General features: G+C 39.1%; 2 protein-coding genes across 2 annotated transcripts; both read right to left on the reverse strand.

Moving 5' to 3' along the window:
- Positions 7,113-9,704, reverse strand: LOC104770534 (GPI mannosyltransferase 1-like). Its single transcript, XM_010494973.2, has 5 exons — positions 9,497-9,704; positions 9,006-9,269; positions 8,698-8,880; positions 7,688-8,232; positions 7,113-7,612 (listed from the first exon to the last, which is right to left on the reverse strand). The coding sequence occupies exons 1-5, from the start codon at positions 9,567-9,569 to the stop codon at positions 7,298-7,300; spliced, it is 1,380 nt and encodes a 459-aa protein (XP_010493275.1). The 5' UTR covers positions 9,570-9,704; the 3' UTR covers positions 7,113-7,297.
- LOC104770536 (apoptosis-inducing factor 2-like) lies at positions 9,851-11,552 on the reverse strand. Its single transcript, XM_010494974.2, has 4 exons — positions 11,235-11,552; positions 10,885-11,141; positions 10,330-10,781; positions 9,851-10,258 (listed from the first exon to the last, which is right to left on the reverse strand). Exons 1-4 carry the CDS (start codon positions 11,354-11,356, stop codon positions 9,983-9,985), a joined length of 1,107 nt encoding a protein of 368 aa, XP_010493276.1. The 5' UTR covers positions 11,357-11,552; the 3' UTR covers positions 9,851-9,982.

Consider the following 11,869-nt stretch of genomic DNA (forward strand, 5'->3'; position numbering starts at 1 on the left):
CAGAGAATGGCAAACCTCAGCAGCAATGGTTCGAGAAGCAAAGAAACTATACCTTCGAGCAGCATCAACGGATATGAATCGTTTTGAGTCAAATCCCTTTGAAGGAGCCCCGCGAGACAATAATGCACACGTCAAACAGCTGATGGGACATAGACACTTGCTTTGTAGCACAATCCATCTTCTGGTAACAGTCCCTTGCATCAAATACATTGATCAAAGACGGAACTCTAATGAATAACCACCTGTTGTACACACATGAAATAACAACTTGCAAGCACAATCTTCTGTCTAGGAGCACTCATCAGCCTCCAGTACATGTAGCTTCATTCCTTCGTATCATGGAACTGACACTATACTCATTTATCAATACAAAATGAGTATCAGTCTTTCGAATCGTCCTCAGATGCATGATGACTCAACAACAATCCTCTAAAGCCCTTTCACAACTTGAACCAGGTTGCAGTAACAGCTACTTCCAACCCTTCAGAACTCATGGGACACTTATTTTCACCCAAATAATTAGATGAACACGCAACTCTTTGATCTTACTTCCATGATCAATCCATCACTCAAGATGTTAGACCCTTGATCCATTGCTGCTCTCTGGAGTTTACTTATTAGAGAGTCATGATCATTCCTATAAGCTGAAACAGATGAGCTTAAACCTGAAACACTTAACACACACATCAGTGCACACTTGTTGAAAACATACAAACATTTCTTATCAACAATATTTACAATCAGCCTCGTGTTTCAACAATCAATCATATGAATTTAACTACAAAACATTGATTTTGCAACACATTTTTTCTTTTCAGCCTTTTATACACAACCTCAGACATCCAAAACATAGTTAATCACAGGAAGTGAGGGAACCAGAAAAGCAATAGACCATCAAGAGCACTTGTATATTATTTTTACTTCTTAAAGTAAGCGGCTTTCATACCTTGAGATCTGTTATGTGATGTGTGCCAACCACTTGTTTAGGACTTCACCAGAAACTACCACAACCTTTTGTGAATCTTCAAAGAACAGCTCTATGATCAGTGGCTAGTCTTTCGCTCTGGCATGCCTTTGATTCTCATGGTTTATCATCAACGTGAAGTAGGCAGCTGGAATTTCTTTTGGAGAGTGCATTGACAGGAGTGTATCAAGTCATCATTTTATTTTTTTTTGACTTTTCATGATACACTACCTTAGAGCTTAGATCCAACAGGCATGAATGATCTTCACAGTTTGATGATATGAACGATCTTCTGCTGAATCTCCTGATTTCTATCAGCGATATCACTTGACTTCTCAACCGCGTATATTTGTGCATTCCCTTGTTATTTTTCTTCAGGACTCTGTTACAGACGTACCAGCCACATAACTCTGTTTTTTTTAAAGTTACAAACAACTGGTACTTCTTTCAGAATGGAATGCATAATAATGCCACTCCTCAGCTCTTTGACCTCCTTCTTCACGACAACGTTTTACGAGATCCCCATATGAATTGGCATGACAGGCAGCTGTTTTCCACTGATTCTTCGTTTAGACAGAGTGTTGCTCTTTTATACATTCTAGGAATTCCATGGCCTGTTCTGATGCATGTCCCTGTATCTGATCAACACAACTCACATAACATATTAGATCCCACAAACACCAATGACATTTCTCAGAATCATGTGTTGATCCAAGTCCAAGGGTTTTGTAAACAAATCAGCAATTCGCAAATCAATACTCTGATGTTCTATTACTTATCAGTTTCTCCACAACTACCCTATGAATAAACTAATATTCAGGATCCTATAATTGTAATTCTAGTATGTGACACATGATCTACAACAATATTAACAAACAAACAATTATCACACAACATTGATGCAAGGTCTAAGAATGTACCGTACGCTGTTCTCAATTGTTTGATTTTCATCAGGTGATGAAAACAAGTTCCCAAGGCATTAACCTCATATTTAAAAATTGAACGAGGTACCTTGACAAGCTTCTGAGCGTAGCAGAAGATCAGATTTGTTCTCAGAAGGCAACAGCCACAGGATCCTTCACAATGACTCAAAGAGCGAGATCTCTTCAGGTTTCTGCTAGCTCCTTTCGTCAACACCAACCCTATGTTGGATGTGCCTTTAAAATACTTGACAATCCTTTTAGCAGCTCGCATGTGTGATACTTTACGATCATGGATGTGGCTTCATCTCCACTTCTCTGTAACTCATATGCACTGATCAAACCTTTGGCATACTTGCATTAGTATATGAATATTTCATCATCTCGTGATGAAGTGAATGTGTTTTGTCTAGCGAACTCTCCTTAGAGCTTTGTACGACCAATCGGGCCTTGTGCTCCACAACTTTTCCAACTTGTCCATCTTCTGTTTTCCACAATCGTCACCCATAAACAACAAAGTTCCTTCAGCACAATGAATTCATCAGCCAAGCACTGACCTGCAATAGCATCTACAGACCTAGTACAACCTCTGTAGCTTCACCCATGTTTCAACTTAACTCCATTGGCAAAGCTCTGACATGCAACGCCACTAACTGCATCTGAACAACTCTGTGTAATAGCAGCAGAAACAACAACTCTGCCCTCCTGAATCCTTCCAGCAGCTTCTTGATGGAAGTGATTCTCACAGTTTTCTGAGTGCTACAACTTACACTTGACAAACAGCTAGTTAATACACTCCTTCTCAGATCATGTCTCTAGACATCATAGAACTTTGCTGATTGAACTTTTTTGTTTGTGGATTTGACAACTTCGAAATATAATAGCTATTATCAGAGCACTGACCTTGGACTCAAATATTGTCGCGCTCATCAACCACCTGACATCTTTCCTTGGTGAATGTAACAGCTAAACCTTCGTCACACAACTGACTGATGCTAATCAGATTGACTTTTAGACCATCGACAAGGTAGACAGATTCCATAGTGGGCTGGTCTTTACCTCGAGATACACCTCTGCCTCTGATTGAACCTACAACTTCATCCCCAAAAGTGACCTTGTCAGCTGAGCCTTCTTCAAAGTCGTATAGCCTTCCGTGATTCACAGTCATGTACCCTGAACAACCATAGTTCTTCAATACAACAATCTGTTGACCATGAACAATGTGCAAAACATAACGGTTCATGTCACTCTTCTTGAAGTTTACTCGCATGTATCTTCGAACATTTTGTGACACTCCTTCAGATGCGTGAGTGGTATAGTACAATCCAGACACTCAAAGCAGACAGCTTTGTGGAGGCTCTGACTTGCATAGTAACAGCGACATGTTCTTTTGTTCAGATCTTCGACACTTCACAGTCTTACCCTAACTTCTAATATTGTCCTCTTCTTCCAACCTTGTGGAACTTCTACTGGACAATGACACAGTTTCCCTCTCAGGTTGTTCATAACAGTCATCTGTTTAGTCTTCTGCAAGTTGAACTGAGACACCCGTTTGACAGCCTCACCTCTATGGTTCCTTATGCCATATTTTGCAATTATAGTACCCTCGTGAGTAATCAGCCCTCTGTGCAGATCTTTTGCTCCTTTACTCATCTTCTTGTTATTCCTTAGCTGATCCTCAAGGCGTTGTCTCAACAAAGACGAAATGACTTTTCCTCAGACAACAATTTCTCAAGAGTGGAGACTCTACAAAGCAGCTCTTCTTTCTCAGACACCAGACCATAATTCTCCTTCTTTTGCAGAATCAGATCCTTAGACAGAGCGATGACTTATTTCTCAACAGATAAGCCAGCCACATCATCCTTAGGTTTCAAAACAGACTCCTGATTCTCATCATCTTCTTGGGCTGAACCAAGATCACTCCATGTCAGACAAAATATCGAATGACCACAGCCTTAACGGTTGTAAAACTTCAACATGCTTCTTCCTTCAAGTGCAGAACATTCTGATTGGAAGTGTCCATAACCTTGATAGTCAGAACTCTGAGATTCTTTCTCTGCACCAGATCTGGATGATGAAGATTGACACTGACGTTGTACACTCTTCAGCCTTCTGAACTGCTTCTTGCTCAGTACTTCCTCATTACCTTGAACAGACGTCTGAGTTTCTACAGTCTTCAGAGTGAATGATTTCTCAGCCTTCTGATCATTCTTTCTCATATGCAGTTCATCTTTCTGAACTAATTTCACACACTGATCAACCTTTTGTTCATCAGAACTTAAGGCACCTTTACCATCAGATTTGTGAGAAAGATATCCATGTGATAAGCTCCTGAGAAATTCCTTGACAAACCTCTTATCCTTATATACCTTCTTCAGCACTACACCTTCCTCACACGGCGAGCTTAGTTGACTGTTGAAATGACAGGATAGTGAGACATCAGATTTTTCCTTCTTCACCCTTCTGGTTTCCTCAACGAAGGCTTCCAAAATATCCCAAGCTTCTTTCACCGACATACACTCTTGTACCATCGCGAACAGATCCATAGGCAAGCAGCTGAAAATAGTAGATAATGCTTCAGCGTTCTGTTTTCCCTTTAACTTCTCCTCAGCCGTCCATAGCTTACAGGGCTTTACTACAGTTTCTCCTCTCATGTTCGTAAGTGTTGGAAGTGACCATCCATCTTTAACAGCGAACCAGGCTTCCATATCACGACTCTGAATCATCTGTCTGATTTGTGCTTTCCAATCATCATAATACTCAACATCAAGCTTCAGCGGATTGTTCTCATCAACGAACTGTTGTGGATTCTCCATACCTCGTCTCAAGATCTCACCTGTTGAAAAGATACACAATTCTTTTATCAGGCGTCTGCTCTGATACCAATTGTAAGGGTATAGAGAAGCACAACACACTGATTCACACTTGGAACGCGCCAAGCCAACGCTTTTCTATTCAATCTTATTAACAAAATTTATCTTTTACAAGGATACAATTTTGTCTCGGCCCTTACTCAACCTATTCTACCCAATAGGATTGAACCCGACTAAGAATGAATCTGACCCCTCTTCTCTTTTCTATCTAAACACACACCTGTGTAGATCTAAGAGAATAAACTCACCCTCTCTCTTTTTAGCTGAGAGATTAAAACTCACCCTCTCTCTTTTCTATCTAAACTCTCACCAGAGTAGATCTAAGAGAAAGAAAAAACAATTCTCTGCGCACTTAATCACCACCCTGATTAACGTCACAGAGAACTGGGAACACCCCTTCTAAGCCTTATTTTTGTGGCTTCGAAGTTTACAACTGTATCAATATTCTAGAGTGCTCAACTTGGCTCGTGGCCTACTCCTAGAATATATATACACGATTTGAGAAACCCTAGAAGGCGAATCTCCAAGTATCACGGGATAAGGAAACTGCTTGTTTCTCAGCCTTATCCTTTCCTTAACTGTTGCGGAGAATATTCTTCATATCTCCAGACAAACGGAAACTGCTTGCTCCTCAAGCTTATCCTTTCCTTATTTATCGCAGAGAATATTTTCCATATCTCCAAGTACAATCTTGTCTCTATCTTCAAGACCACGTCAACAGCCTTCCTTGACGCATCATCACATCCATTCACGTCTTTCCACGTCAGCTCACACATCCATGTCAGCAACTCGGGCGTCTGTGATCTGATGCAGCTTCCTGATTGGCACAACGCTCTGTTCGGCACAACGACTTGTTCCTCACAGCGAGTTGTTCTAGAATCTGCATTTACATTAAGTGTGAGAACTTATGTATCGAGTGGTTAGTTGTTGCCAGCTTGTGCAATTCTAGGTACTGAAATATACATGTTAGAAGCTTATATACATAGCAATAATCCAATTTGAAGATTAGTTTGAATCAGAGGTATAATGAAGGGATTGCATTTTCTTTAATCAGGGTTCTGAAATTACTGTGAGTTTTTTTGGACAGATTCTTGTATTGATGTTCTGCTGCAACTTTTTTACTTTGTCTGCTTTGAATTGATAATGTACAGCTGAAATGGTGTAACCAGAGCCACCTTCTATTGCTCGTTTGATTCCTTCTGTTTTCTATTACCTCTGATTGACTATTTCTCAGTTTTGCAGCTAAAATTTTTGTTCGATATAAAAGCTTATGGAGACTCCTAGATAACAGAACTTCACATATATGGAGTTTAATCTCGTGATCAACAGGAAACTTAGAGACCATCCCATTCCCACTACTTCCTGCTTCAAAAGAAGAAGCAAACGGATTTTGCGTTACATGGATTAGAATTTGCTGGTTCTTCTGTTTCACCCTCCAAAGATGGCCTCTTCTCAACATCACTCCACCGTGGAATTTGATCCAAAGTCATAACGTAATCCCCACTCTCTGTTGGGGTTCCTCCACAAGAGGTTGTCGCCATGGGAATGGCCTCTTACATCATTGCAGATCACACAAGAAACCACTCTAAAGAGGATCTTCCCAAGACTTTGTATGTTCTTGTCAAAAGCATATTCACTGGAAAATGGGAGACAAACAATACAAGTAAGTAAGTAACAATACTATCAAAATAGAGTCATCAAGTTAATTTACAATGACCAAGCTAAATTACATTCAAAATCAATCCAATCCCGAGTGAAGAAACTAGCAGAAAGTGTTACAAAATCAACATCAAAAGGAGAAAAAAAATCAAAACTTTAAAATAATCTAATCTAAATCATTGAGCTTTTCCCACAAAATCGAAAAATAAGAAAACCGAAAGGTCGACACATTTAGGATTCACCTGAAATTTGTAACAGACTAAGAGACGTTTGTTTCTTCTCTTTTAGAGAAGACAAGAAATGAGAAATAAACTCTAATTAACTGGAACTTGTTATTTACATCAACGACAACACTGTGGTATATTGAAAACAAACAGACACTAATACATCATAATGAGTTGTGTCTATTTGTACTTGTGACTCTTGGATGAAACGACACAAACCAAAACGTCAGGACTTAAAATCGTTGTGACTCTAAAACTCAATTATCGACCAACAGTAAAACTCAAAGAGGAGAACCATGAAATTGAAAGCGGCAAATTATATGGAGACTAAAGAACACTTCGAAGGAGTGTGATGCTTGAACGAAGCAGTGTGAACGTGTGGACGCAATCCTTGCTGCGAAGGGGTGAGAAGAAAAAACTATTTTCAACCGTAAGATCAATTTTCTTTTATCTAAACCGTTAGATTATGCTATGACGTGAGCAAACCCTTAAAAAATGGGTTTGATATAGATTGCCATTTCAATTCCTCAATAAACTATTCTTGAGAAAATCCTAAAGAACCTTAAGAATACATTCTGAAACAAAAAAAAAGCATGAATCATTAAGGTCTTAGTAGATGGTAATGACCAAGAAGGTGTAAACGCCTTTTGATTAGTCTCAGTGAAGTTTCTTAACATGCTTTGGTGGGGAGGATTCATATCGTCTGAAGAGAGGTGAGAATCGATGGCGCTGTATGATTTTGACGAGGACAAAAGTGTTTGCAGCAAGAAATAGCAAACCCGCAACCCAAAGCTGTAAGAAGACGTTAAGGCCCTTGAACTCGAGCATGTATCCCCATAAAAGCCAATGTGTCTGAGCTCCAATCCAGAGAATGATGCATAACAAGCCTTCCCATTTCAGCTTCATACGGCTCCATGGTAGAATCAAGGGTAGCAGGCAATAGAACCACACAAAGTATTGTGCGGTTATCACCTAGAAGACAAATGGAATCGAAACGAGAACGTTTTATAGCACACTATGGACAAAATAGAGTCATGCATTATATACCTTATTGAAAGCCACAAATGCAACGGTTTGGAGAAAGATGCAGAACACTAGATCCTGCCAAAAGCAGGAGACTAGAGCAAACTGTACTGTAAACTGAGGTAAGAACGAGATAAGCTTCTCCAAAGCTGAAAACTGGCGCTCATAGTGAAGATATATGTGATAAAAGTAGATGGAGAAGTTGTGCCTTGGATCTGTACGAGTCAGGTGATATAAGAGAGCCTCGTGCAAGAACTCGTGTCCATAGAAATAAAAAGAAACAGCATTGCAAGCTAGAAAAACTCCCCCGGATACCAAAGCAAACATGATTCTCTCCCTGGAAAATAAACTTTTCAAGGCAGTGAAGAGACTGAAAAGGAATGTTTTTTTCTCTGTGTTGCTGGTAGGTGTCTTGGCCTGACCGGTATTCCAATCCTCAAGAGGCGGCTTTTGACCAGATCTAAATACTTGGGAATCGAGAACTAAGATGATCGGTAAAGCATAGATAATAGGATATACCCTGAAATGCACAACAAGCCCGTACCAAAGTGCAGCTTGTGACAAATTACCTACACAACATAACATATAGTTGTTATTGTGCCATTTGTATCTATCTCTGTGAAGAAATGAACACAAGAACAATAGCAAACCAAAACCACAGAAGCCTAAAAGAAGTCCTAAAAGAAGTCCCCAAACCACTTCCCAAATACTCAACATTCCTTAATCTGTTACTCTCTGTCTTAAACAGTTCATAAAGAAGACCTTATGCATGAACTTGTAAGAAGGTAAATAAACCCTATTTTGCAACACTTCTCTTTTGCAGCATGTCAACCACATCCAGTACATTTCTTCTACTTTTTAAAAGTCTTGTTATAACCACCTAATGTGAAAGATACACACATCTGAATTGCATTGATATAAACTAGTTCATGGAACTCAATTCAGGGTATCAAAGCATAAAAGCAGCAAGCTTAGTAAAACTCTACAGAGAAAACATTCACTTGAGTTGTACTAGTCTCGAAGTAAGTGTCTACCTCGCATAAGAGAGATGATGATCCATAATACCATGGCACAAACGATGGGTTCACAGTTCCCTCTGGTTCCAATAGTGAATGTAAACGGATTGAAAAGCCAAACCATTACAGAATACGTACATATCTTCTCAGGCACCTTACGTTCTTTCAGAATAGTATGGATAAACCAGCCTACCAACAAATCTGAAACATGAAAATTAAATTCAGAACGACTTAAGAACAAATCATCAAAAATTAATCAATTGAACAAAAAAGGTTGAAACTTTCTACAAAAGAAGGATGAGATAACTCTTAAGAAATTTGCATACCAGAAGCTGAGAAGAGAAACTTTCCAAATGACCGATGAAAGAAGGAATTAGGAGTCAGAAGAAGGGCGAGCAAAGGCGAGTAACGGTATGTGGTTCTCTTGTAAGGAGATTCACCAGATGCCATCAACGACGCAGCATCAGAAAAAACAATGTAATCAACATCAGTGTACCGGACCTCCATGTTAGCATCTTGCCATTCTCCATAAACAATCAAGAAGACTCGCAAAAACATGGAGAATACGAGCAGTGACCGGAAACTCAACCCTACATAATCAGAATTCAATAACCCCAAATTGTTATCCTGAAGTGCCATAGAAGAAGCAACAAGTTCAACAGCTCCAAGATCACAGTATATGCAATTACTAATCCTAATCAAGTTAACCTAACAAAACAGACTAATTAAAAAGAGATTTGAGTGATTCAATGCATCTTTAAGCTTATTACAGATCCTAAAAAGACAAAGGAAACACTTAGAGGAACGAAGTACATACATTTCGGTGGTTCATCATCAGTGTTCTCTGAACCACGAGACATATCGTTATCTTCTGAAAAACCTTGACTCATACAAGTAAACGTTCTCTTAGATCCTTGAAATTTTACGTTCTTCAAGGCGTTTTACGGTGATGATTGAAGTCGCCGGTGTACGCTTCTCCCTCCGGCGATCTCCGATCCAACCTAAAAAAACAGAACACTGAACGGCAAAAGGTTTTGAGCTGTACTGTAAAATGGTTTGTTCTGGTTTACGTTTGATTTCCGGTTTTAATTTGATTTTTTTCGGTTTATTTTTCCGGTTTAGATAATCTGGGGAAGAACATTTTTTGGATTGCAAGTGAAATTTGGAACTCAACCAATTTATTTTATTTACATAAAGATCATAAGCAAACCACACACACTCACTCCACACTGAAACAATGAGATGAACACAAAAACACAAACAAGATTACATATTGCACAAAAGCTGAAACACACTAAAGACCTCAACCTTGTACAAGTTTAGGATTTAGCCCTCTTGACTTCCTCGTCTTCCCCACAAACAGATCCTTCGACTTGATCAACCCGGGGAGGCAACCAACAACTGTCACAAACGGAAACTGAGCCACCGAGTCTTTTCTTCCTAAAGATACAATAGCCATCTCTGAACCGGGCTTGTAAGTTGACATCTTCTTCTTTTTCCCACCCGACATCATCATTACCTTTATGTTCTTCACAACCACATTAGCATGAGTCTCTGCTATATATCCTTGTTTCATCTCCTGTAATTAAGAATCATATAATCAAAACAAGACTCTAACCCCAGAAAATACTATGTAAAAACTGTACTTACCGGGATATTAGTGATATCTCCAATCGCAAATACATTGCTTCGACCCCTAATCCGCAAGTACTCATCAACCATGACCCTGCCTTTACCATCCAAGCTGTCTTCCAAAACAGTTTTATTGAGCCATTGTGAAGACAAAGGTTTCCCAACACAGAGAAAATGACAATCAGCGTGTATAGTTTCTCCTCCTGAAGTCCGGTACATTTTGTTTCCGTCTGAAGCTGAACTCAAATCCACAGATTGGTTCAATATCACTTCCACTTTCTTTGATTCTAACCAGTCAGATGCTTTGTCAGCAGCTTTTTGTCCAACAAATTCAAGCAACCTTGGTCCTTTGTGTACCAGAGTGACCTTCTTCTCCGGGAAATCAACAGCGATCTCGGCAGCTAGCTCCACACCAGATGGACCTCCACCAACAATCAGAACTGATCCAGAAGATTTGATATTTTCATATTCTGCAACCAAATAGACATAAATCACAAATGTGAGGATATCATCATCACTCACAATCTCAATACCAACAGAAATCACAAATGTGAGGATTAAGAAGAGTCATACCAGCTTGGTAATGTGACAGCTTCTCTTGTCTAGTTTTAGGGAACAAGTCAGTGTGGCCTGTAGCAATCACAAGATAATCATAACCAATCACAGATCCATCTTCAGTCATAACATCACCATCAGTGATATTGATCGCCGGAGAAGTTACAACACGGCCATGTTTCAAGTAAGTCTTGTGGTTAATAACTGTTCTTTCAGCAAACTTAGGCTCCACCATTGATCTCAAACTTGCCCATGTAATCTCAAAATACTCCTTCCTAATCTCAACACAAGTTTTAAGCTTTAAGACCAAAACGAAGGAAAATATAAAAAAAAATGATGTTTTTAAGAATTTGGTGAAAGAAACTTACGGATCGATGAGGGTTACGTCAGCATCGAACTGAAGCAATTTCGCGGCGAGTGAACCGGCGATTCCGCCGCCGATCACCACCACTCTCTTTCCTTGTCTAGACCCAGATGCAATCCCTTCCATTTTTACCGAATTAAGCTCCGAATGTTCAAATGTTCTTCGTTAGGTTTCTTCTTCTTCTTCCAAATCAATTTGAAGAGTCATGATATATATATAAGAGAGAAGCGTTGAAGAAAGGAAGACAGAGAGGTAAAGGAATTTGTGATTGACGTGTCTAATGACTTCACACTTGAGATGCCCGAAGAAGAAGAAGAATCATGTCAAGCTTCCTTTAAAGCTTACATCATCGAATACGTCAATGGCGGAAGAAAGCAAATTTTTCAATTTTCTTTCTATTCCTAAGAAAATTTGGGCCTTTTGTTTTTAACTATTGGGCCGATTAGACAACAAAGCCATTCGAGTGATGTCTACCTTTTAATTTGGTTACGTGTAATTTGATTTCACATTTGTTTGATTTACTCTTGATGTAGTTTTGTAATTATTATGAAATAATAAATAAATTATATGTTAAAAGAAAATTTATACATGTCAAAATAGATTGCCCAAATATAATTGATTGATTGATGACATTCTTAA

The sequence above is a fragment of the Camelina sativa genome, chromosome 20 (assembly GCF_000633955.1).
Source record: "Camelina sativa cultivar DH55 chromosome 20, Cs, whole genome shotgun sequence".
NCBI classification, from domain to species: domain Eukaryota; kingdom Viridiplantae; phylum Streptophyta; class Magnoliopsida; order Brassicales; family Brassicaceae; genus Camelina; species Camelina sativa.

What these genes read in the sequence shown, in the direction of transcription:
- LOC104770536 (XM_010494974.2), bottom strand. Translation starts at nt 11,356, where the DNA reads ATGGAAGGGATTGCATCTGGGTCTAGACAAGGAAAGAGAGTGGTGGTG. An exon ending in GACGTAACCCTCATCGATCC is followed by an intron (nt 11,142 to 11,234) that starts GTAAGTTTCTTT and finishes TGTTGAGATTAG; the next exon opens with GAAGGAGTATTTTGAGATTA. An exon ending in GAGATATCACTAATATCCCG is followed by an intron (nt 10,259 to 10,329) that starts GTAAGTACAGTT and finishes TCTTAATTACAG; the next exon opens with GAGATGAAACAAGGATATAT.
- LOC104770534 (XM_010494973.2), bottom strand. Translation starts at nt 9,569, where the DNA reads ATGAGTCAAGGTTTTTCAGAAGATAACGATATGTCTCGTGGTTCAGAG. An exon ending in GTTTCTCTTCTCAGCTTCTG is followed by an intron (nt 8,881 to 9,005) that starts GTATGCAAATTT and finishes TTCATGTTTCAG; the next exon opens with ATTTGTTGGTAGGCTGGTTT. An exon ending in CATTTGTGGCTTTCAATAAG is followed by an intron (nt 7,613 to 7,687) that starts GTATATAATGCA and finishes TTTGTCTTCTAG; the next exon opens with GTGATAACCGCACAATACTT.